General features: G+C 38.6%; 1 protein-coding gene across 3 annotated transcripts in view; it reads left to right on the plus strand.

Annotated features, from left to right (window-relative positions):
• The first annotated feature begins 1,087 nt into the window (after nt 1-1,087).
• TDRD7 (tudor domain containing 7) overlaps nt 1,088-26,979 on the plus strand; it is a 63,144-nt gene continuing 37,252 nt past the window's right edge. Inside the window, exons 1-4 of one of the 3 annotated variants that reach the window (XM_072959778.1) lie at nt 1,088-1,293; nt 13,107-13,319; nt 15,642-15,783; nt 16,747-16,960. In XM_072959778.1, coding sequence (XP_072815879.1) covers nt 13,113-13,319; nt 15,642-15,783; nt 16,747-16,960 — 563 coding nt within the window. In that variant the 5' untranslated portion in view covers nt 1,088-1,293; nt 13,107-13,112. Of the gene's footprint in view, nt 1,294-4,143; nt 4,209-13,106; nt 13,320-15,641; nt 15,784-16,746; nt 16,961-26,979 lie in introns of those variants that run through there. The other 2 variants (XM_072959779.1, XM_072959780.1) reach the window with 2 other exon arrangements.

Below are 26,979 nucleotides of genomic sequence, written 5' to 3' on the forward strand. Positions count from 1 at the left end.
GATATCCAGCCCAAAAGACAGCACATATTGTATGATTCCATTCATATAAAATTCTAGAAAAAGCAAACTATAGCAAAAGAAAGCAAACCAGCAGTTGAGAGGGCAAAGGATAGAGAGGCACATGAGGTGAGGATTATAAAGGTACATGAGGAAAATCTTTCGGGGTGATGGATACTTTCATTATTTTTATGGCAGTATAGTTTCACAGCTGTATACGTATGTCAAAACATCAAATTGTACATTTTGAACATGTGCAGTTTATAGTATGTCAATTATACCTCAATAAAGCTGTCAAAAAATACTGTTTTAATAACTAGCAGGCCCTCAGTAAACACACAGAATGAATGCAGGGAAGTGTTCAATATCAGGTTAAGGAATACAATTTATTGCCCAATAAATGTTGGTAGAACTAATGTGCAGAAGAAATAAGTGAATAAATAGTAGGTGTTCAGTAATTTTATAATAGATGAATGAATGAATTTGACAGATGTTTATGTCAGCCTATCATGTGCCAGCCGCTATCCTAAGCTCTGGGAATGGATTAGGGAACAAAACAGATCCCTGAGCTCCTAGAGCTTTCATTGGAGGACGACAGCGGACAATGCAAAGGTAAGTAAAACACATATAGTGTGCTAGACAGGTGCTAAGCAGAGAGAAAGCTGAGAAGGGAGACACGGAATGTCAGAGGACGTTTTTTGAGTGCGGCACCCTCCTCGGAAGGGTGACATGAAAAAAGACCTAAAGGAGATGAGCGGATCGGGTGGATGTCTAGGATAATAAAAAGTAACTGCCCCAGAATTAAAGAAGAGAAGGAGTAAGAGTTGAATGAAATGTCTGACGGGTGGGTGAGCGCAACAACAGGAGCGCATTGAGTGCTGATGAGGTGGGCGGGGTCCCGAGCCTCTCGGCCCGCAGGTCCTTGCGTTGTCCACAAGGAGATGCTCTTGCGCCCGCCTCGCAGTGGTCTTCCGCTGTCGGCCCGTGCGTGGGCACGCGCAGAAACCGCTAGGCGGCGTCGGTTTCCCTTCCCACGCGCGGACGCCGGCGTGGGCGGACGCGGCCAGGGTGCCCGCGCGTGCGCAGAGCCGAGGCCGGGCTGCCCTCGGGGCGGGGCGGAGCTGGGCGGGGCAGAGCAGGGCGGGGCGGGGGCTAGAGGTGATTCCCGAGCCGCGGCGGCTCCGGCCGTGAGGGGAAACCGAAAGTGGGCGGCGGCCGCGGCTGTGTCCCTGGCGGAGACGGCGGTGGGAGCCGGGCCCAGAGGCGTGGGGACGGGCCGCGAGCCCCCAGAACGAGGTGAGCGCAGGTCTTGCCCGCTGTGGGAACGACAGGTGCCGGGCGAGGTCGGACGAGGTTCTGGCGGGCGCAGTGCACCTGGGTCACTAGCCGAACAGGGGCCGAGCTGGACTCGAACGGGCCCGGGGCCTCTTCCCTGCAGCTGCAGAGGATGCCCCTGTCCCGATCTCCGGAAAGCGGGCTGGGCCCCTGGGAGTTGAAGTTCCAGAGCGTTGTGTTTTAAATCTTTGATGGGACCCCTCCCTCGACCTCTCGGGGCGTCTGGGCGTTCATCGGGAGTCGGACTGACCCCTGCAGCCTGGGACGCTCGGTGCAGCGGGGGGAAATGCAGCGGTGGGGGTGTGGACAAGGGGCGGGAGGGGCTGACCAGGAAGTGGTTCCCGGTACCGGCGCGGCGGGGCACAGCCGAGCTCCCGGCTGGTTGAACTCCCGTATCTTACACCGTGAGCTTTAAATTCCTTAAAGGCACGGGCCTCTCTTTACAGACCAGCCCCTGCAGGCCGCTTAAGCAATGCAGGACACAAACACTATCCGTTTCTCTCAAACCGTAGCACTTGAGCCCTGGGTGGGTACAGAGCTCCAAGTTGGGAGAGAAGTATGAATCCATGAATGAGGTTTCTCCTAACTTTCACCATGATGCCTCAACCGAGTCAGGGTCTCAGCCTCAACTTAATGGGAGGAAGCTTGGAGCCCGCACAGATTTTCTGCTCTAGTCCCCTTGCGGCGTTGAGTACAATACATTTCCACTAATAACCAAGGGCCCCACTCACTCTCAAACAATTACAAAGAGCTAGAAAGGGAAATATCTATGTTAGAAAAAGTCCCAGCCCAAAAGGATTCAGAAAGCCACCCTACAAAACGAAAACAAAAAACGCCACTGATCTGGCTCATCCCTCCTTGACCCCCGCCCCACCTTAGTGCAAGTTAAAAAATTGCAGAAAAATGCCCTGCCTAGTGATATAAAATAATGACAGAAGTGAAACTTAGACCCAAGTCCCCAACCCTCCCCAGCTGCTTTGTTGTGTAGGTATTGGATACTGCAAATAGTGTGGGGTTTGCAGACTTGGGTTGGAATCTGGGCTTCTCTACATAACTAATTGTGTGGTCTTGAATAAATTACTTTCTTTAAGCCTGGTTTTCTGTTTATCAGTTGGAATTATTTAACTTATTCTGCAAGGCTTTTGTGAAATAACTGCTGTAATTCCTTTGGTTCTTAATAATAGTCAAGAAATGTTAACTCGCTTCTTTCCACCAAACTTTCCATATTTTTCCTAATTGAGTTTAAGTTTCTTGGATACAGGGACACATCTTTAAGTTCTCTATATAATATAAATTGGCACATGGTGGAGATTTTTGTATTTCCAACCAACTGACATTTATGAAGCATCAGTTAGCACAGAACTGTGCTGGGGGCAGGAAATTGCTATGGGGCCAGCTGGTTTAGAACCCACATCTCCTGTGTCCCGGTCCAGGGCCCTTTGCCAGCTCACAGCCACCCTCTTTGCTAGTTAAACAGAATGAGACTGTGAAGCAGCAGTTGGTGGTGCCTTTGGATTTGTCCCTGTAGGTTGGAAATGAAATGTAATCCCTGCTAATGCCCTTTTAAGTGTACTGGTTGAACATGGCTGAATGAACTATTGTATTTTGCACCAAGAGATTGAAACTCCTTGGAGGACCTCTCTTTAAGTTCTCTGTGCAGTATAATCTAGTTGGAGACAATAGGAAGGAAAAATACTTTATAATCCAAATTTATAATTCAACTTTAAGTGCCTACTCTGTGTCTGATCGAGTGCTGTTTCTAAGATCTGAGATTTGATGTAGAATGAGTGCTTTGCTTCTGGGAGCTTTCACGGTCAGCAGGTAAATACAGAAAGGACAAATTCCTTGCTGCTTGGAGTGAAATTTCCTATTTACGTGAATTAGTTTTTCTTTCTTTATGCAAAACGACTTTCTCCTTCCTCTGCTCCCACCTTTGTACTTTTAAAAGCTTCCTTCTTTTCATTATTTCCCCCCAATGGGCCAATTTCTTTAAAATGTTGTCTTTCAGACAAACTATTTAGAAATAATTTGTCATTTTTAGCTGAACATGTGTGTGAGATTATGTGGCTGGTGGAGCTTCCGATCGGCACAAGACACCCAGTGTGACCCCAAAGCCAAGTCAGTATGTCAGCCATGCAGCTTTGTTGAGGGGAAGCAAACTTATGATTTCCATTAGATTTTCACATCCCATTTCAGAACTTGAAGGACTCCAGGGACAGCTGAGAACCATGGATCTTGTCTGCCCTCCTTATCTTTCATATGAAAAAAGTGACCTGAAGTGACTTGCACAAAGGGTCACAGCTAACTAGAAGCAGAACTGGGATTAAGACCCGAACTCCTAACTAAGCCACTTGTGATCTCAGAGTTTTTTCTCTAGTACAGAGATTTATGGAAAACCCTTCTGTACTCATACTATGTAATTACTAATGTGTGTGTAATTTGCATGTGTGTGAAATGACAGTAATAAAAAAAAAGAAAACTGCTCTCTGAAGATACCCTGAGGAGGTTTGTCACCACCTGAAGGCATTAATTACTATCTTTCCTTTTAAAAAGTGTTGGTAAAGGACTAATTCAGATGGTAACAAACAGACCACTATTGGAAAGGAAAGAAGATAACATGTTAAACTGTTGCAAGATGAGAAATCACCTTGGGAGGGTCTTAGACAGGAACCTTCCTTCTCTTAGGCTCACTTTATTGATTTGTGACGAGGGGTTTGGGATTGTCTAGATCATGCCTAAAATCTTTTCAGCACAGGCATTCTGGATTTTAGGGGCCTGACTTGTTGCTAAAATAGTGTCTTCATGGAGAAGGGCAGCCATTTACCAGAAGTATGTGCCCTGGGAGATATGAAAAACTGAGTAGCTGACTAAAGAAGGTAAGAGAGATTGCTTGGTGATTTCCGTTTACCCTGAAAATTCTTCAGATTTAGGTGGGGGGTTAGTGCCGCTCTTCAACTCAAATTCATGACACAAGAGCTAAAATCAGGAAGATGAGCCACGGAGTACAGTTGGAAATAGTTGCAAAAAGAGAAACCTGAGAGGAGAGAGCCTATATGACAGTGAGACCCATGTGGCTAGAGGTCTTTGGGCAGCAGCAGCAAGGAAACTCCAGCTACAGGAAGCAGGTTAACATGCAAATGACTGGGCCAGGGAGGATCAGCCCATGGCAAAGGCAGGTATCTAGAGCACACCAAAACCAGGTTCTTCAGAATCAGACTCTCCCAGGACTGTCTTCAGGTGGATTAGAGAGAAAGCTGTGAGTTTACAAAATGCAGTTTTGAAAGTGAGGATTCTGTTAGGCTATTTGCATTGTTCGGTCCTGGCTTTCCTAAAGGTTGTCACTACTTGCCCTTGGTCTTTGCCCCACTTCTTGTACACTGTTAGCACTTACTGGTACTCATGATGAATTTTGTAGCAAAACAGAAAGGAACAGTATGAAAGGACTGCATTTTTGCAGCAGTTGGCAAGTCTTTTGCATTTGTCACACCCTTAAGTCAGAATGTGGCAGATTGCTGTCTCATGCCACTCTAAGGGCTAGTTGCTAAGTATGCCCCAGGTTGCTCTCTGTGTCCCTCAAGCCAAATTTACTTTCAGAAGCCAACTCTATGCATTTGGAGCAGCTGTCAGAAAGGAAGCCCTAAGTTTGGGAGCCAGAATACCTGGGTGCTTATTGTGGTCCTGGCTATAAGAATATGTGAGGCTTGGAATAATGACCCTGAACCTCCATTTCCTCATTTTTAAACAGAACAGTTTAGAGGAAATGGTGTGAAGGCAAGAGCATTCCTCGCTTCTGTCAGCTCCCCTCTCTGAGGTCGGGCCCACCACCTTGTGCTGCTCTACAGTGTCTAGAGATGTTGGGGGATTACAGCCTAGTAGGGAGCTTCTGCTCTAAGACCCTTTGTGAAAGCAGTTAAGTGACTTTTGCCTACTAGTTAGGTGAGAAATCTTGGGGGAGATCCAGTGGCTTTCTTGCTAAGCTTGCCAGGTCAAGTATGCTAATGAGGCAAGTAAGAAAACCTGGGAAAGCCCTGATATTTCAAATTTAATGCTGTACTAAAAATTTCTCCAGTACACCAATGCCTATATCATTGCACTCTTAGCCATGTAATGTATATATTCGTAGGTAATTTCCCATACCATGTGTCTAGGAAAATGGATTTCATTAAGAACCGAGTGCCAAGGATAGTGGTAAGCACACGTAACTATTTTTGATGCTTGTCATTCAGAAAGAGAGGCAAGGAAAGAATGGGGGAAAAGAGTAAGAGGAAGAACATGAAAGTTAAGTGCAATCTGTTGTGATCATTTGTGGCCAATTTCTTCCTCCTTGACTAAGGTCTTTGCTAGTTGACCTTGGTCAGTTTTTGAAATCGAAAGTGCTGTGATTAAGTAACTCCCATCTTCACTTTACTCTGCTATTTAGGGTTCTTATTCAGCTCAAGCAGCCCCCTTATTATCTAGGGAAATACTTAAGAATTTTAATCTGAGAACCCATGGCCTAGAACAGAGATGGCCGATCTTATTTCCCCCAGCCTAGTCTAACTGATGGTCGCAAGGGCTTGCATAACATTCTGAAAGTACTGATCTGACTTCTCTTAAACTCTAAATTGTATTTGTCACAACAGTTTTAGAAAGTAGAAATAAGAGGGAAAGTTGAAAAAGCAAAATGGCAACTTAAGAAATTTGGGAGCCACTTTAGAGAAACTTCCAAACTTAATTTTTGGGGGTGGGGTGGAATGCTGAAAGGTTTGCCATTGAGGCACTTCACTGATAGTTGAAATTCCCATGATAAGCTTCCTTTTGTGTTTCAATGGATGACATCTAAGATAATAAGCTTGATTTTTATAGTTAGAGGAAAGTATTCTTATATGTATACTTTTTACCAAAGTTCTTAAGTAAAATTGCCAACTTGAGAAAAATCTCCAAAAAAAAGCCATGATAACCAAGAAATTAACAAAATTTATAGCACTTTAAAGCATTAGAGTAGACTAAAAAATAGTAATAATCTTTTTAAGCTTTAGTTATAACTTTCTTTTTGTTCAGTTCCTGAAGTGACATTGCTAGTGTAGGAACTGCGGACTGGATGAAATTGACAAGCACGAGAATAAGACATGTAACTGAACAAGACATACAACCACATTTACCCTTGCAAGTTTTACTGCATTTACCTGCTTCTCACCAGCTTTGAGATCCTCCATCTTATTGTCCCACCAAAAAGTTGTTTACAAACAGAGAGTTACAGTATTGCGTGAAAACAGCATGCTTAAAAGGAGTGGGGAGGGATGCTTAATTCAGATTGCAGCCATGTGGTCAGGCATTGTTTCCCAGTCTTCTCAAGTAACAGCTCATTTTTAAAAATTTTTATTAAAACTTTGTGAAACCTCACACAGGAGTAGTTGTTCTTCTAGTTTCTATTGGTTGGTAAGATATGTAACTATCAAAAGCCATTGTGAATTCAGTATCAATTTATGTTGATGAATCCCAACAGTGTCTGCATACTGTTTCAAAAACAAGAATACATATAAGTACGACACACTTACAATATTCAAGCAGTGCTTGCTTACACATCGGGGTGTGTGGGCTTCTTGTGGTTACGCTGTGGCCCTGACCTGAGCCTGCTCTTTGAGAACTCTGGCTCAGTGTGGAAAGGCCCGAAATAATTACATGATGGATCTCAGCCACAGCTTGGAGGCATAATTGGCTGCCTCAATCAGTTTATAACAATCATTAAAATTTGCAAATAAGTTTTTAAAATGTAAGATTATTCCTTTAATAGCTCACATGCATTTTCCTATTGTTTTAGTGAGTGGGAGAGAAAAGGAGTGGTGTTAGGCAGATGTATTTTCAGTCAGTATTTTTGAGCTCTTACTGTGGGCTAGGCACTAGGGATGCAGCAATGAGCAAAACCTACCCAAATCCCTGCTCTCATGGAGTTTACATTCAAGTCAGGAAGACGGGTTGGTAAAATTAAATGATGAAGAGTATCAGATGGCTAAGGAGTAAAATAAGGCAGGGGAGGGGTAAAGGGAGTGCCAGGCAGCTGGCACAGCAGTTCTGGTTTTGAGTAGGGCAACCACAGAGGGCCTTACTGAGGTGGCCTATGAGCAAATATCTGAAGGAGGGGATGTGGGGAGCTGTGTGGACCCTGGGGCAGGGGCTTCCAGGGCAGAGGGACTGGCGAATGCAGAAGGAAAAGCAGGGAGGCCAGCCTGGGTGGAATGGAGTGGAAGGGGAGGAGCTGAGGGCAGAGAAGTGGAGTGGGTGCAGAGATTGCTTTCCTCCCATAAATGAGTGGTTGCTCTCTACCCCCTAAGTAAAAAGTACACCGCGGAAGGTGGGGGGGGGGGAGATGGGGGTAGCAGTGGAACAGATGCTCTTTCCAGAAAGAAGGGAAGGGGGAGGTAATAGAAACTCCCTTCTCAAGGTGAAAGATGTTCTTCATACTGAAACTCTGGCAGGAGAATTTAAAGTTGTTCTGACTGGAGAGGAGCCAGATATGCTGAACAGTCTAGTTTGAGCTGGGTATACTGCTCACACCCAAGTGGGTGTGTTCATCCATGGGTACTGACCACTTGACTTGTTACCTACACATATGTGTATATAATTCATAGTCAAGGCCCACTTAGATATGCAGATATACAAAGAGGCAAAGTCCAGTTTTACTCAGAGGAGCTCTAGATGAGTAGGTAGGAGGGACTGGGCTTGAAGGAAAGGAGAGGAGGAGTAGATAGGTAGGAAAGGTGGAGGCCAAAGAGAGAAACTTAGGGAGGCTTGGCACTAGGAAGTTAGCAAGTGATCCTTTAGTTTCTCCTCTTGCAAATTAAAACTTGGCCAGCCTCCGTGGTGGTTTTACTTGAGGAAATAACTGCATCGTAAAAGTTCAGTGATCTTTGACTGTTGAGTCATGAACCACTGCAAATCAAAGCATTTCTCTTGTAATCAGGAATTTACTATTTATGAGCCAAAATTCACGCTTCAGATTTAACATCTGGCAACCTTGAAACATAGATCCCGAAGCCATCCTCTCTTTCCTTGTCCCCAGCATACTCAAAGCATAGATAGACATCAAGGGTAATGGAGATGCTCACAGTCTATAGCTGTCATCTTTCTCTGCCGTGAATATTTAGTCAGTCTTTAGAGGGCCTGTCTCCAGTTGTCCTGTTGACTTGGGATCCATACCATCCCTGTGAGTAGGCTGAGTCTACTGTTGACTTCACACCACATTTTTTCTCTTTGCTTTTGCTTTACTGCCTTTCTTGACTGTCTTGTCTCCTGTTGTTGATTCTTCAGGGTTTTATCTTTTGTTTTTTTCAATACCAGTCAGGGTAATATGATAGAAAGAATGTGGGCTTTGACATCAAATAGACCAGGACTAAAAATCTTGGCTTCCGTACATCCTGTGATACATTGGTTATTTAACATCTCTGAGCTTTGGTTTTTCTCATCTACAGAATGAGAATAATACTTTCCTTCCATAATTATTATGGGTATTAAATTTTCAGGAAATCCAATTCTCAGAATTTACACAAGAAAAAGAAAAACATGTATCGTCTCAAATCAGCTTTATTTTTTAATACTCCAAAGTTAGAAGCACCCCACATGTCTATCATCATTTGAATGGGTCAAAAAATTGTGGTATATCCATACGGTGGAATAGTACTTATTGATTAAAAGGAATGAACTGCTGAAAAATACAGTAACATGGATGACACTCAAGAACACTAGGTAATTCTAATCTGTAGTGACAGAATGCAGATCACTGGACAGATCAGAGCCAGGACAGTGTATGTAAGAGGGGGAGAAGAGAGTTGACTGCAAAAGGGTACAACTTTAAGGAATTTTTTTTCAAGTTTATTGAGATCCACTTTATAGTAAAACTCACCCTTTTTGATTTACAGTTCTGTGAATTTTGACAAACTTATATAGGTATGTAACTGTTACCACACCTATATTCTAGATCAAGATATAGATTATCTCCATCACCTGCAAAATTGCCTGATGCCCTCTTTGGAGTTAACTCCCAGGCCTTGGCAATGACTGATACAATTTCTGTGCCTATAGTTTTGCCTTTTCCAGAATGTTACATAATTAAAATTGTATATTATTTAGCCTTTTTATCTGGATTCTTTCACTTAGCATAATGTGAGAGTCATTACTATGGTTTTTATGTATCAATAGTCTGTTCCTTTTTATTGCTGAGTAGTATCCACTGTATGAATATATTTATTTATCTATTTATTTATCTATTCACCTGTTGATAGATGACAGTTGGGTTGTTTACAGTTTGGGGCAGTTATGAATAATGCCACTATAAACATTCAAGTACAGGTTTTGTGTGGATATGTTTATCATTTTTCTTGAGTAATTACCCAGGAATGGGTTTGCTTGATTACATAAGTGTATGCTTTACTTCATAAGGAATTACCTGTTTTTCAAAGTACCATCTTGAATGCCCACCAGAAATGTATGAGAGTTCTAGTTGCTCTGCATTCTTATCAGAACTTCATATTGTCAGTTTTTTTTTCAATTTAAGCCATTCTAATAGATTTATAATGATTCCTCATTGTGGGTTTAATTTGCTTTTTCCTAATGAATAATACTCTTGAGCATCTTTTAATGTGTTTTTGGCTATCTGCATCTCTACTAGCAAACTATGTTTTCAGATGTTTTGTGCATTTTTAACTGGGCTCTTTGTTTTTTATTATTGAATTTATTTATTGTTTTTCTATGCTAGTTATGAGTCCTTTACCAAGTGTATTGTGAGAATATTTTCTCCCAGTCTGTGGCTTGTCTTTTCATTTTCTTAACAGCTTTTAGAAAAGCAGAAATTTTAAATTTTGGTGAGATCCAATTTTGTCAGTTTTTTTCCTTCTGTGGTCTAAAAATTCTTTGCCTATCCCAAGGTCACAAAGATTTATTCTTATGTTTTCTGTAGAAATTTTACAGTATTAACTTGGTCATTTGGGACCTAAATGGTTTATTTTGGTTTAGTTTTTGTGTATGGTATGAGGTTCATTTTTTGTATGGATGAATTGTGTTCCAGCACTATTCATTGAACTTTTTCTATTGAATTTCCTTGGTATCTTTGTCAAAAATCAGTAGACCACTAAAGTGTGGGTCTATTTCCACACTGTAAATTCTGTTCCATTGTCCTTTTGAGAATACCACACTATTTTGACTAATATACTTTAATAGTAAGTTTTGAAATCAGCCTTATTACACCAGCTAGAACCTCCAATGTGGTAATGAATAGGAGTGAAGAGAATGGACATTCTGTCCCTGTTCTGCCCTTAAGCAGAAAGCATTCATTCTTTCACTGTTATATACAATGTTAGCTGAGGGGTTTTTGCAGATACTCTTCATCAGGTAAAGGAGGTTCCCTTCTATTCTTGTTTTCTGAGAGTTTTTATCATAAATGATTTTTGAACTTTGTCAGATGTCTTTCCTTCAACTATTGATATGTGATTTTTCTCCTTTAGTCTGTTGATATAGTTACATTGATTGACCTGTGAATGTTGAATTAATCTTGAATTCCTAGAGTAACCCATAATTAATCATGATATGTTATCCATCTTACATACTGTTGGATTTGATTTACTAATATTTCACTAGGATTTTTCACATATATGTTCATGAGGGATATTGGTCGGTGTTTTTCTGTTCTTGTAATTTCTTTGATTTTGGTATCAGCATAATGTTGGCCTCATAAAATGAGTTCAGAAGTGTTCCCTTCCTCTCTATTTTCTGGAAGAGTTTGTGTAGGAGTGGTATTAACTCTTTCTGAAGTGTTTGGTAGACTTTGCCAATAAAGCCGTCTAGGTTTGAGTTTTCCTTTTCTAACTACAAATTTAATTCCTCTGATAGACATAAGGATATTAAGGTTATCTATTTCTTCTTAAGCTTTGGGATTTGTGTATTTTAATGAATTTGTCCATTTCATCTGCGTTACAAAATTTATTGGCATAAGTTGTTCATAATATTCATTTAAACTTCTCTGTCATTTGCATATCATATTTATACTTAAGAGCACCCACAAATCAGCAGTTTTGTCTCCTTTTTAAAATGGACAAATGAGGAAATTGCTGGAACTGTATGCTGTTCCTCCTTTCAGTTTTCTAAACCAGAGAAAGGGCAAGACTATCTAGAATTCTGTGCAGTCCAGTATAGTATCCACTTGGCATATTTAATTTAAATTAAGTTAAAAAAATCAGTTCCTCAGTCATAACTGGCCACATTTCAAGTGCTCAGTAGCCACATGTGGCTAGTGGCTGCCGTATTGGACAGATGGGTATAAAACATTTCTGCCATCACAGAAAGTTCTATTAGGATATAGCACTGTTGAAGGAAAAATTAACAAATTGTCCATGGCTTATCTTTTTCCTTCCTTGAATGAAAGGCTGAGTCCACTTTTCCTGGCTGCTTGAATATCCTTCTCTGAATGTATATTCATTCTGTTTACTGTTAGTCCAAAGAAAATATGAGTGACTAATCTTGAAAAATACCTGTTACTGATCAGTGAAAATCCCTAGCTAAGTTTCCTTGGTACCAAAATTCAGTAGTCACTTTTCATTTTTTCTCTCACCTGTGACCGGTCTACTGCATATGACACTCTGGTTTTTTCCTCTTTTTGTTTATGTGACACTGTGACTTTGCCTTTTCCACTACTATCTCTCTGGTTCTTTTTTCTTAGCCTTTTATAGCTGCTGCTTCCTCTGCCCATCTCTTAAATGACATCCTTCCACAGCAGTCTGTCCTTAACTTTATTTTTTATTCCCTGGACACCAAATAATATATGCAGAAGACCAACAAATCTATGAGCAGCTCAGACTTCTAAGTTCCTAGTGACTATATCTACATGGCTGCCCTAAGAGCATCCCACCCTTCAAATGTCAAAATGATTTCACTCCCTTCCTCTCTTGGAAACCTGCCTCTACCCCACCTAAGTGTGGGTCATTACTATGAATCATGCTTCTAAGCTAGAAATTCGGAGGTCTCTCTCATCATTCAAACCAGTTAATCAATTCCTATTGATTCCACTTCCTAATTATCTCTGCAGTCAATTTTTTGTTTATTCCCAAGACCCTATTTTCAGATCTTCCATATCTCCAATTCTTACAACTCATTTCTCTTTCTCCTTCCAGTTTATTTTCCTTACTACTGAATAGTGTTCTTCCTAAAATGCAGAGTTGATCAGTTTATTCTGCTATTTAAAATCCCTCCAAGGCCTCACATTACTTTTGGCAAAAATACAAACATCTTAGCATAGTATTGTTATCTCTTCTGGGTCTGCCTCTTCCCACCTCTCCCATCCCCATCTTTCAGTCCTCAGCTTAGAGTCTTTGTTCATTCATGTGCAACCACTTAACCACCAGAAGTTTTCATAACCAGCCATATACTTTTCTCTCACCTCTCTGCCTTTTGAATTTTCTGTTCCCTTTCCTTGGGGTTGATACCTCTCCCCACCCCCACCCCCATTTCTTCCTTGCCTGACTGATTCCATCTTGTCCTTCAGGACTCCATCAGGCCTCCTCTCATCCGGGAAACAGTCCCTGATATCTTACCTTCCCAAGCTAGTCTTTGTGCCTTTCTGACTTCCCTTGTGTTCTCATAGTATTCCATATTTTTTCTACCATAGCAGTTACTTCCCTATATTGAAGTAGCACAGAAAGTATTCAGTAACAATTTATGAAATAATCTAACAAGTGTAAACTCTGAAAATATACTGGAATTCACAGACTGATGAATCATTACAGTAACCTTCTGCTATGTTCCTATAGGTGAAGATGCTGGAAGCAGATCTGGTTTCAAAAATGCTACGAGCTGTTCTGCAGTCTCATAAGAATGGAATAGCATTACCCCGGCTCCAAGGAGAGTACAGATCCTTGACTGGAGACTGGATTCCCTTCAAGCAATTAGGTTATCCCACACTAGAAGCCTATCTGAGAAGTGTGCCAGCAGTTGTCAGGATAGAGACTAGTAGATCTGGAGAGGTAAGAAGGTAATTGTGCATGTCAGAATAGTCACACCAATCCTTAACTGCCTGTCTGGCACTTCCATTCTCATAATTAGGATAGAAGTCAAAGTGAAACATACCAGCTGAGATTGGTAGTGATAGAACAGCATCCAGAGCCTCGATTCTGATGTCTTTTATTTTACCCCCTCAGATTCTTTCCTTTGTAAAAATATAATTTTGACCCTATCAAATTAAAACATTTTTAATTTAAAGTTTGCCCAGTTTCAGTGTCCAAACAGAAAAACTGTACTGGAGGCCTTAACTGCCTAAATATCACACCCACCCATTATAAACCTGGTACAGCTGTATTTGCCTAAGTCACTAATGACCTCCTGGTTACCGAAACTGATACACACTTTTAAATTCTCGTCATCTGACCTGGCTACTTGCTATTCCTGCTGTCTGGAAGCTAGTTCAGTCCCTGATTGATCGATCAGCACTTGGGGTTGTCACAGGGCCCTCCCTACTATTCTCATTGTCTTTAGTCCCTTTGTCCCTGATCTTTTCTCACCTTCACACTTCAGTGATAGTGGTCATGTTATTCTACAATTTTAAATCCTTTCATTTCTCTGGAAGAATATTTTATATATAACATGGACAATTGGGTGGTAGCAAGTACATTTTTCATTGCATATACCCTGTGACCCAGCAGTTCCACTCCCTGGTGTCTGTCCAGTGTATAGGGTGAAAGCTATGGACAAACCACCATCTAAGATAAGGCACCCACTTCCCAGAATAGTACGTTTTTATGGGTACATTTCTACATATGTAAACACATAGAACAGGTCTGGAGTATTTCTCACCAAAATTTAGGATAGTTGTTCTCTGGGAGTGTAGGGGAGACAGTGGAAGGAGGAGAGGGGCCCGGGATTGGGAGAGTGGTCATAGAGGAGATTCACCCAGTCTAATAAATTTTATAAGGAGATGGTATAAATTAATTAAACATTATATTAATAAAACTTTTTTCAGCGACCCTGAATTTTCCCAGACAGATTTAAGCTCTCTTTTCTGTCTGCTTGGCACCTTGTAACACATCCAGGGTAACACCTGACATAATGTTTTCTGTTTAATCTCTTTGCCTCTCTTTCCTTTGTAAGTTTCTGAAGGATAAGTTTTTGGTTTTTTTTTTTACCCCTAATAGCTGGTGCTTAATAAATATGTATTGAATGTATAAATGATTAAGTGTCTAAATGAATTAATAATTTAATAATGTTTCATATAGTTATTATGTTATAGTTTACTAAACTCTTTATTCTCCTCTTCTGGACGTTGTTAATGTTTGACTATTAAAATAGGTTTAACTATTAAAATAACCCTTAATGTACATATTTGGGTATGTAACTTTTTCTTCTTTTAAGTTGTATTCCTATAATATATTTTCAGTAATAGAAATACTGAGCCAAAGAATAAGAACACATTTTGGCTTGTAGTGTGAAGCCTCACTGCTTTCCTGTCCTTAATTTCAACTTAGAATCAAAGACTTTAACACTAGATGGGGATCATCTAGTCCCAATAGTCTACATACTTTTTTCAAAAACCCTGTATATCCCACTGTTTTTTAAAAAAGGTAAAAAGCTAAGTTACTGTATTTTAAATAGATGTGAGAGGGGCCAGGGCCTCTGCTTGCCCTGTCTTGCCCTCACACCCCTGAGGCACCTCCAAGGAATCCTGTGTCTCCATTGAATGGTTTGAAAACCCCAGATCTAAGCCCCTCCCTGTTTCACAGCTGATAATACTGAGATTTTGGAGGCAAACTGATTTGCCCCAAGTCACCCAGCTAATCCACTGCAGTGGCAAGACTAGGATTTAGTGACGTTTAGGAGATAATACAAATAGCAGTTATGAGTATTTACTTTGCATTCAGATAGACAGCCTAGCTGGGTGGCTTGAGAAGTTTGCTTAACTTTCCTGAGCCTTTGCTTTCCCATGTATAAAATGGGAATAAAATATATCTCACAGATTACAATGAGTATTATATGCAAATCGCAGGATTTGGGGGGCTCATTTGTTAATCCTGTAATACCTAGCGCATTTTAGATGCTTAATAAATGCGTTTAAGGAATAAATGAAATGTTCAATTTAAGAAAGGAAGATTATTCAGTGTGCTAGACTATGCTTGATTTCTCTTGCAGAATATATAATTTTGCTCTAACATTATCAAGGAGACAGAGACATGAACATTTACATACAGTTTGATTTGGGACGGGTAAGCTCACAAAAATCCACTTTTAAAAATCATCCCCCAGGCACCAGTGAATCTGAGAAATGTCTCTTCTTTCACCTTGCCTCTCATAATTAGATTACCTGCCATGCCGTAGCCTGCACAGAAACTGCAAGGATTGCTCAGCTTGTGGCTCGTCAGAGGAGTTCTAAAAGGAAGACTGGGCGGCAGGTTAATTGTCAGATGAGAGTAAAGAAAACCATGCCATTTTTTCTAGAAGGTAAGATCTTTTCACATGCTCAAATTTTAAAGCCTGTCAGTGAACACATTGTCATATGGAAATATTGCTTGCATTCATGATAAACACCTTTATTTGTTAACATTCATATATCAGGGGAGAAATCCTGAAGCTAGTATTTCCACGTGAAATAAAGTCAACATTGATAAGCCTGACTTACTGAGTGAAGTAGTTACACAGTGTAAAATAACTCAGCATAGATTTTAATTAAACTTAAAATGGCAAAGTGTGGTTTTAGTCTTTATTTTGGGGGAAAGCCTCATCTAGAATGTTGGATGAACTGGGAACCTATGATTTAATATCTTATTTAGGAAATCATATCCTTTAGAATAAATCTATTTTCGGAGAAATGTGAATTATATAGTACCCAAAGGTGTTGTAGGCAGCTCAGCCTGTGTTTACTGAACAGTTACCTGAAGGAGCTTATAATCACTTCTAAAACTAAATTCTCAAGAAATAGCTCAATGATAATGTAAAAGAGTAGATACCTGAATGCCACAATGAGCACTTTAGACAGAGAAGCAGTTACTGTGAGTGAGAATGGGAGTGGAGGGTGTCATGGCAAAGGGGAGACTTGAACCCAGACCTCTAATGACTGGAAGAATTTAAATCGATGGAGAAGAGCGGGGAGAACTGAGATATGGCTGAGTTTGCTGCGTTTGTGAGAGTATGAGATGACTGCGCCGGAGTGCTAGCTGGTGAGCAGAGGGAGAGTAACGGGCTCGTCGTCGAGCAGATGAAGCCGCGTTTTAAAGAACCTCATCTGCTAAATACACACCAACCTACTCCTCCTCTACTGACCAGCCCCCAAGTGGCCACCTTGTCACATTCTCACAAACTTCTGAGAATAGAGACCCACAGAAAACATCTGCACAGGGGAGTGACGTCATGAAACCAGGATTTGGGGAAGCTAATTGATTCCGTTATATATGCCTAACTTCATAGGAAAACCAAAAGCAACCCTCAGACAACCAGGATTTTCTTCAGATTTTTCTGTCAGCAAAAAACCTAATCTACCACTGTTAAGAGACAAAGGACACTCTCTTGGAGTTAAATCTGACGCTGAAATGCCGCCTTACACATTACATGCAACTATTGGAAATGAAGTGTTCAAAGATGTTCCAGTGCAGAGGCATGTGACCATGTCTACCAACAACAGGTATTTGGGCTTTGTCTGGCTAAAAGGAGAAGTTTATTAAAAATCTGTGTTCAGGGTAAGAAGGCAATACTTTCTGTTTTGTGTAATGTCAAGTTCGCATGTTATAAAGAAATGCATCGTTACTAGTTAGTATACTTTTCCTGGCTACCTAAATGTCATTCTCTGAATATCTCCATTTAATATTTTCTGGGCAAGGGTAGTCTCTCCTTGTGAAATTCATTTTAAAAGCTCTCACAAATTGTTCTTAGATGCTATTTCAGCATAAATTACTTTTTTTGAAAACCTTTCTTACAATTAATTTTGTAAGCTTTAAGTAAAATCTGATTGATTTGCACACTCTACTGTGCTCTAATAATCATACCCGTAATTATACATAATTATACACTCATGCATCGGAAGACTGGACTGGCAGTAATAACACAACTTTACAATCTTAGCTTGGATGCTGCCATTTGCTAGTCAGGTAAAATAAGTAATTTCATTTTGGGGGACTGTGGTATCCGTATTTGCCCAGTGGAAGTGTTAACTAGGTGATATCAAGGTTCCTTTCTGGCTCCAAATGTTACGGTTTTATGAGATAATTCAGGTCAGCAAACAACAACCTCTAGACCAAATCTGGCCCATGGCCTGTTTTTGTAAATAGAGGTTTATTGGAACACAGCCACATCCCTTTGTTTATATTTTGTCCATGGTTGCTTTTACATAGCAACTGCACAGTCAAGTAGTTTTGCAGAGACAGTATGGCTTGCAAAGCCTAAAATATGTACTGCTGGACCTGCCACAGAAACAATTTGCCAACTCCTGACATAGATGTCAGTACCACATTCTTCCATCGTATTTGTACCTCTACAAAACAAATTTTGTTGTTTCATATTCCTTTAAATCAATGTTCAAAAATTCCATTTTTTGTAAAAGATAGTTCACCTCTTCCCAAGTACTCCCCCCACACTAGAATATTTAGAAAGAATTAATTTTTTTAAGTTACTTAAAACAGTACCATTTTAAAATATTTTGGTATTTTTTATCAACTCTTAAATATTTTTCATAATATACATTTAATGTTGTTTATGGTTAGTTATAATTCTGATAAGTTCTAGAAAACACTTAATTAAAACTTGGATCTTGACTCAAAGCACTAATTAGGTCCAGTGTATGACTGAGGTACTGCCGTCTCTTCTGGTTGTGTGCCTAAATTCTAGGATTCTGAATTGAATCTATAAAATGACAGCAAAATCAGGCATCCTGGATTGTGGGTCCAGGGGTGCATTCTCCACCCACCTCATGTGGTGTCTTCTGCTCCTCACCTAGTAGCACTTCATGGCCCAGGTAGGTGCCTTCCATTTCTGCAAGTAGCACCAGCAGTGATTGAGTGAGAGCCCCGCTAGCAACAAGCAGCCCAAAGAGTGGACCCAAGGTGGTACGCTCTGACCTGCAGCCTAGTGTGCTCCCATCCATCCCACTCAGCAGCACCAGGCCCAGGGAAGTGCTCACTTCTATGTATAGAACCTACTCTCAGCAACAGGTGAATGCACCAGACTAGAATAGCACCATAAGGGCCCTGAAAACTAAATTATTATTGAAATCACAGCCTACAAAAGTGGGCCAGGAGATATATGATAAACCTAAACAGGGTCACTGCCTGCTAAAACAGAACATTTAAATGGGATCCGCTGTCTCCTAACATATGTCCAAATGTCCAAGATACAATTTAAAAAACCAATTGTTATACTAAGAACCAGGAAAATGACAACTTGAATGAGAAAAGACAGTCAGCAGACACCAGCATTGTGATGAATCAGATGTTGGAATTATCTGACAAGGATTTTAAAGCAGCTGTTATAAAAAAAAAATTCCTTCAGTGAACAATTGCAAATACTTTTGGGAAAAAAAAAAGAAAAATAGAAAATTCATCAAAGAAAGAGAACATACAAAGGAAAACCAAACAGAACAACCAAAACAAAAATGCACTGGATGAGCGCAGTAGCAGAATGAATATGAAAGAGGAAAGAATCGATGAACTTAGAGACAGTACAATAGAAATTACCCAATCTGGACAATAGAATAAATACACTTCAAAAGAACAAAACCAAACAAATTAACTAGCTGAGCCTTTAGGGACCTGTGGGGGAAATAAGATCTAATACATGTATTATCAGAGTCTTAAAGAGCAGAAGGAGTACTTGAAGGTCTAAAGGCTGAAAACTTCTCAAATGTAGCTAAGGCCATAAACCTACAGATTCAAGAAGAATAGGAGATCCCATGTTGGGTGAATCTAAAGAATAACACAATAAGACATATCATAATGAAACTCCTGAAAACTAAAGACAAAGGAAAATTCTTGAAAATAGAAAGAAGTGACACATCACCCATAGGGTGTCAGCTTTATTGACAGTAGATTTCTCACTCACAACCAAGGAGGAACCATGAAGGAAGGAAATGGCACATTTCTCTAGTGCTAAAAGTAAAAAAAAAAAACCTGTCAATGACAGATTCTATATCCAGGAAAAGTATACTTCAGGAATGAAATGGAAATGAAGACATTCTCAGACGAAAGAAAACAGAGAATTTGTCACTAGTTGACTTATTCATAAAAAGTGATTAAAGGAAGTTCTCTTAACAGAAAATAAATAATATTTATATAAATAATATAAAATGGTTTAGAACTTCAGAAAGGAAAGAACAGGATGGGTAAAACAGATAAAAATAAGTGGCTTATCCTTCTTCCCATGAGTTTATTAAATTATATTAGCTTGAAGCAAAAATTATAACACCATCTGCTGAAGTGCTAATGTCTTAAGACAATTATATTTGTAAAGTAGGGAGGGCAAGGAGACCTGAATGTAAGTAAGGTTTTTACACTTGAAGTGGTAAGACATTGATGCCAATAGAATAAGTTGCATATATATTGGAATGCATAAAGCAACCAATAAGAAAACTATACTAAAAAACACGATAAATATAATCAGAATGGAAATTTTCTTAAGTTTAATTAACCCACAAGAGTGCAAGAAAAGAGAAATAGAATGAGAAGGGGAGAAAAAAATAGAAAACAAATAATAAAGTGCAGACTTATTAAAGTCCTAACATGATAATAATTACTTTAAATGTTAAAACACATGAAAAAATGTTCAAATTCATTAGCCATTAGTGAAATGCAAATTAAACCTACTGTGAAATATCACCATGACCCACCTATCAGAATAGCTAAAATAAAAAATATGATACAGTAATGATAGGGAACCTTAACACCCCACTAACATCAATGGACAGATCATCCAGACAGAAAATCAGTAAGATAATAGCGATCTTATACAACACAATAGACCAGTGGACTTAATAGATGTCTGCAGGATATTGAATCCCAAAACAGCAGAATATGCATTCTTTTCAAGTGCACACAGAACGTTCTTCAGGATAGATCACATACTAGGCCACAAAGGAAGCCTGAACAAATTTAAGAGAATAGAAATTTTTTTTTGAAAAGTACTTACGTTTTTATTTAGGAACAATCAGAAGATTTGAAGTGCCATTTCAGCCCATTTCAAATTGTGCAAGCAGTTTGTCCGTGGTCCCTTCCCTTATCCAAATCCACAGATACAAAATCTAGGAAATGCACATTTTGCATCTTAGAAATAGCAGCATCCCCACAGGGGACCTTGTGAGGCCTTGGAGACTTAGCCCAGAGAGGGCAGCAGGCAATTCCTGCCCTGGCACAGCCACAGTCCAAAGGCAGATTCTATCTTTCTGTTAAAAACATTTCCCCAGGGTGAAGAATCCCCTTCCACCCAGGCCTGGTGATGGTCACAGTGCACCTGTGCCCCTCTCTCAGTTTTTTTTCCAACCACAGTAGTATGAAACTAGAAATCAACTACAGGAAGAAAAATGGGAAAAGAGCAAACACATGGAGACTAAACAACATGCTACTAAAAACTAACAGGTCAATGAAAAAATCAAAGAGGAAATCAGAAAATACCTTGAGACGAATGAAAATGGAAATACAACGTTCCAAAATCTCTGAGATGCAGCAAAAGCAGGTCTGTGAAGGAAGTTTATAGTGATATAGGCCTTCCTCAAGAAGCAAGAAAGATCTCAAACAACCTAACCTTCTACTTAAAACAATAAGAAAAAGAACAACAACAACAAAAACTCCCAAAGTCAGCAGAAAAAAGGATATAATAAAGGTCAGAAAGGAAATAAATAGCAGAGAGATCGCAGAAACAATAGAGAAGATCAGTGAGACCAAGAGCTGTTTTTTTGAAAAGATAAAATTCATAATAAACCTTCAGCCTGGCTCACCAAGAAGAAAAGAGAGAGGACCCAAATAAACTAGAAGTAAAAGAGGAGAAATAATAACTGATACCACAGAGATAACAAAAAAAATCATAGAATACTATGAACAGTTATATGCCATGAATTGGACAACCTACAAGAAATGGACACGTTTCTAGAAACATGCAACCTGCTAAGACTGAATCGAGAAGAAACAGACAATTTGAACAGATGAATCACTAGAAGTGAAATTTAATTTGTAATAGCAAAACTCCACGAAAACAAAGTTCAGGACTGGATGGCTTCACAGGGGAATTCTGCCAAACATGTAAAGAACTAATACCTATCCTTCTGAAACTATTCCAGAAAATTAAAGAAGAGGAAACACTCCCATATTCATTCTATGAGGCTACCATTATCCTGATACCAAACCAGACAAAGACACTACAGAAAATTACAGGCCAATATCTTTGGTGAATATAGATGCAAAAATCCTCAACAAAACCCAATTTGACAATACATAAAAAGGATCATATACCATGATCAAGTTAGTTTTATTCCAGGGTCACAGAAATGGCTCACCATTTGCAAATCAATCAATGTGATACACCATATTAGCAAAAGGAAAGATAAAAAGTCACATGATCATCTCATTAGACCCAGAAAAAGCATTTGACAAAATTCAACATTTGTTAGTGATAAAAACTGTCATTAAAGTGACAATAAAGGTCGTTTACAGCAAACCCACAGACAACATCATATTCAATGATAAAAAGCTGAAAGCTTTCCCACTAAATTCAAGAACAAAAGGATGCCCACTCTTGCCACTTCTGTTTAACATGATATTGGAAGTCCTGACCACAGCAGTCAGACAAGAATTAGGAAAAGTATCCAAATTGGAAGGGAGGAAGTAAAACTGTCACTCTTTGCAGATAACATGATAACTTTGTATAGAAAACCCTGAAGTTTCCACCCCAAAACTATTAGAACTAATAAATAAATTCAGCAAGGCTATAGGATGAAAAAGTAATATGCAGAAATATATTGCATTTCTACACAATAGTGAAATATTAGAAAGAGAACGTTAAAAAAAACCGTATTTGAAATCACATCAAAAAGAATAAAATAGCTAGGAATAAACTTAACCATGGAGGTGAAAGATCTATACTCTGAAAATTTTAAAAGATTGATGAAGGAAATTGAAGATATACAAAGAAATCGAAAGATATCCCATGCTCTTGGATTAGAAGAATTAATATTGTTAAAATGGCCATACTACTCAAAGCAATCTATATATTTAATGCAATCCCTATCAAAATACTCAGGACACTTCCCACAGAACTAGAACAAATAATACTAAAATTTATATGGAACCATAGAAGACCCCAAAATGCCAAGGCAGTCCTGAGAAAAAAGAACAGAGCTGGAGGTATAACCCTCCCAGACTTCAGACTTTATTACAAAGCTACAGTAATCACAACAGCATGGTACTGGCACAAAAACAGATACATAGATCAATGGAACAGAATGTAGACCCCAGAAATAAATCTGCACATCTATGGTCAATTAATCTACAACAGAGGAAGCCATGGAGAAAAGACAAGTCTCTTCAAGAAGTGGTGCTGGGAAAACTGGACACCTACATTAAAACGGTGATATTAGAACATTCTCTAGCACTATATACAAAAATAAACTCAATAATTTAAACACCTAAACATAGGACTTGAAACCGTAAAACTCCTAGAAGAACATAGGCAGAACACTCTTTAACATAAAGTTGTAGTAATATTTGTTTGGATTTGTCTCCCAAAGCAAAAGAAATAAAAATACTATATGTAAAATAGACAAGCAATAATGGTATATTGTATAGCACAGGAAATTATAGCCACTATCTTGTAGCAACTTATAATAGAGTATAATCTGCAAAAATACTGAATTACCCACCATGCTGTACAGCTGAAACTAACATAATATTGTAAATCAACTATATTTCAATTTTAAAAATAGTGATGGTACTGAATCTGGCAAGGATGCAGAGAAAGTGCATCACTCATACATTGCTGTTAGAAATACAAAGTTTTACAGCCACTCTAGAAAATAGTTGGGGAGTTTCCTTTAAGAAAGTTAAAACATGAAACTACCGTATGACCCAGAAATTCCACTCTTGGACATTTATTCCAGAGAAAGGAAAACTTATGTTCACATAAAAAAGATACACAAATGTCCATATTAACTTTATTCACAGTAGCCAAAAACTAAACCACCGAGATGTCTGTCAGTAGGTGTTCAACAAACTGAGTATATCCACACTGAAGAATACCTTTCAGCAGTGAAAAGGGAGTGAACTATTGATACATGCAACAACTGGATGGATCTCAAGGGAATTATGCTGAGTGAAAGAAACTAATCTTAAAAAGTTAGATACTATGTGATTCTATTTATATAACATTCTTGAAATGACAAAATTATAGAGATAGAGAACAGAGAAGTAGTTGCTGAGAGTTAAAAGTTGGGGAAGGGGAAAGGATGTGGCAAAAAGGGGTAGCAAAAGGGAGCCTTGTAGTGATAGGACGGTTCTGGATGTTGATTGTAGTGGTTACACGGACCTCTATGTGTGGTAAAATTACACAGAACTATATGCGCACACATGTACATGTAAAACTGGTGAGATTTGAATAAGCTCTGAATTGTACCAATGTCAGTTGCCTGGTTTTGATACTGTACTATGCAAGATGTTACCATTGGGGGAAACTGGGCGAAGGGTACATGGGACTTATATGGACATATTTTTTTGGTGAATTTCCATGAATTTATAAGTATTTCAAAATAAAAGTTTAAAAATTGATAGCAAAAGCTGGTTTTAGTTTTGAGAATTAATATAATACACGCTTTTGTCTCTTGCCTTTCATGGTAAGAATTTTGAATTCTGTGTAGTAGAATGTCTTATACATTCTTGTACAATGATTTCTAGAATTACATACACAGTTGTCTCCAGCTATTTTTCTTTGTATGGATTACATTATAGACTATTTTAATTATTGGTTATTAAAGATACTGTAAAACACCTTCATCAAATCCTTTTTTAAAGAGCGTAATGACAAATTGAAAGAAATCTTTTGAGAGAAATCTAAATACCATCCAGTGGCAGAGATTATGGGCAGCCTTTCTAGTTACAATGTCAGAGAAGCTTTTATCAGAATAGAATAGCCAAAGATTTTATTTCTAAACTTACGAAATCTTAAGCAGTAGTATTAAGTAGTGTAAGCTATTATGAGTTTAAACATTTTGGATTTACCAAATCTTTTGAGAAGCTGATGAAAGCTATAAATGATCTTCCTAGAAAAATTAATTTATGTACATATATGTGCCTCTTTGTATACTAAAACAGGAGATACACTGGCCCCAGAAGACCATTCTCAAAAATGCTGGTTGAGAACTCATGCCTGCCAGTTAACAAACTAGAAGGTTCTAGAAAAATAACACAACTGATATTCTCTAATATTGTAGGTATCAGTCTAAGTTTACCATGTGTCTACAGTAAAATAGAAAGAGGGATCAAAATTGAGGATATATGATTGATTTGTGGTTTCTCTGGGAAATGTTTATTTCTAAAATAATGTAGTTCATCACCATTTTATTTTGTTTAAGTGAAAAGATTATTAAAATGAGGCATTGAATATATTTATGCATTAAAACATAGATGAATATGGTGCTGAAGGCCAGGGTTGCATTAGGCCTAGAAAGAGAGAAGAAGTTGCTGTATGTAAATTGTAGTAAGTAAGATCATGAACTTTGAATATGAATAAAGGACTGTTGGCATTAGCCAGCAGGCAGCGTGATTGAAAAGACATCTTTCAAATATTAAGCTAAAGTAAATAAATGTAGGTTTCTGAGACTTGTAGGTGTAAAACTCATGTACTAAATATTTATAAGATGCATTTCCTAAAATACGTTGTTCTGATTACAGAAGTACTTAGGTGTATGGTGTAGAAAATTTGCAAAGTATAAAAAAAAGTAAGTGGAAGAAAAAAAAAAATCACCTCTAATCCAGACATAAATGTAAACATTTAAAAGTATCTTTCTGTCTTACATAGTTACATACATTTAAAAAAATACAAATTGAGTCATGTATTACTATCTTATAACCTGTTTTAAAAGGCACTATATTGTGAACATTTTTCATATCATTAAGAACACATCTACATTATCATTTTTAGGGTAGTCCATTGTCCAACCACCTATTGTTGAATATAAGTGATTTTCACTATTGTAAGCAATTCTACAGTGAACATATTTATAGAATAGTCCTTGCATATACTCACAACTAGTTCCTTAGACTACATTGGTAGAAGTAGAGCAACTAGATAGGGGATTTACACACGAAGGCTCTACTAATTTGTGCTCTAAACAAATTACACCAACTAGATTCTTCTAAAAGTGTATGGGAATGATCATTTACTTGTTCCCGTGCCAACAATGGGCATCAGTTTTTATTTGGTATTCTAAAAGGTGAAAAAATGCAGCTGTGTTTTCATTTCTGTTTCTTTTATTTTAATTCTTAAGAAAGTTACACTTTTTCATATGTTTATTAGCCCTTTTATGGCTCTTTTATGAATTATATGTCTTTTTTCTTTGGTTTTTCCTTCCTAAACTGTAAAAGTGATTTATAAATTAAGGATGTTGACCCTTTTGTCCTACAATATGTTGGCAATGTTCCCTCAGTTTATTTAATTATTATATTTTTGATGTGCAAAACTTTAAAATTTTATATAGGTACATCTATTAATCTCTTCCTTTATGGCTTCTGCCTTTAGGTGTTATGCTTAGGAAAGCATTTCTACTCCGATATTATGTAATTTGTCTTCTGTTTTCTTTCAGAATTTTTATGGTTTTATTTTTTGCATATAAATCTGTAGTTCATCTGGGATTTATTTTGTTGTATAGGTGAGAATAGGAATCTTTTTCCTGTTAGCCACATGTCCTAATATCATTTATGACATAATCCTTTCTTTCCCAGCTGGTTTGACATGCTATCTTCACCAATACTAAATTGTTGCAAATATATGACTCAAAGTTTCTGGGCTTTCCATTCCTGTCTATTCTTCTGCAATGCCAAACTATTCAAATATGATAACTTTATATTAAGTGTTAATAACCTTTACTTTCTACTTCCTTCTCTCTGCCTCCTAACTTGGTTTGGGGCTTTTATCATGTGCTTTTATTATACCTACGGCCCCTATTATAGCACTTAGTAGACTTTGTTCTTATTTATAGATTCTATCAACGCATTAATTATCTACTGTGTAACAGATGAACAAATTTAGCAGTTTACAACACGTACTTATCCCCTAGCTTCTGTGGGTTCGGCATCTAAGAACCACTTAGCTGGGTCCTCTGCTTCAGAGTCTCTCATGAGGCTGCAGACAAGATACCGGCCATGGCTAGGGTCAGCGGAGCAGGAATCCGCTTCTAGGCTCAGTCACATGGTTGTTGGCACATTTCATTCCTTTTGAGTTGTTCCTTAGATTGTCTGGCTATTGGCCAAGGACCACCTTCAGTTTCTTGCTACATAGGCCTCCCCACATGGCCAGTTGCCTCATCAGAGCCAGCAAGGGAGAGAGTATGCTGGCAAAGTGGAAATTAGAATCTGTTGTAATCTAATTATTTATAATCCCCTTAGCCTTGAAGTGTCCTATTGATTAGAAGCAAGTTACTCAAGGTGAGGAGATTACCACAGCTGTAGATACCAG

This window comes from Vicugna pacos, chromosome 4 (genome assembly GCF_048564905.1).
Source record: "Vicugna pacos chromosome 4, VicPac4, whole genome shotgun sequence".
Lineage (NCBI taxonomy): Eukaryota > Metazoa > Chordata > Mammalia > Artiodactyla > Camelidae > Vicugna > Vicugna pacos.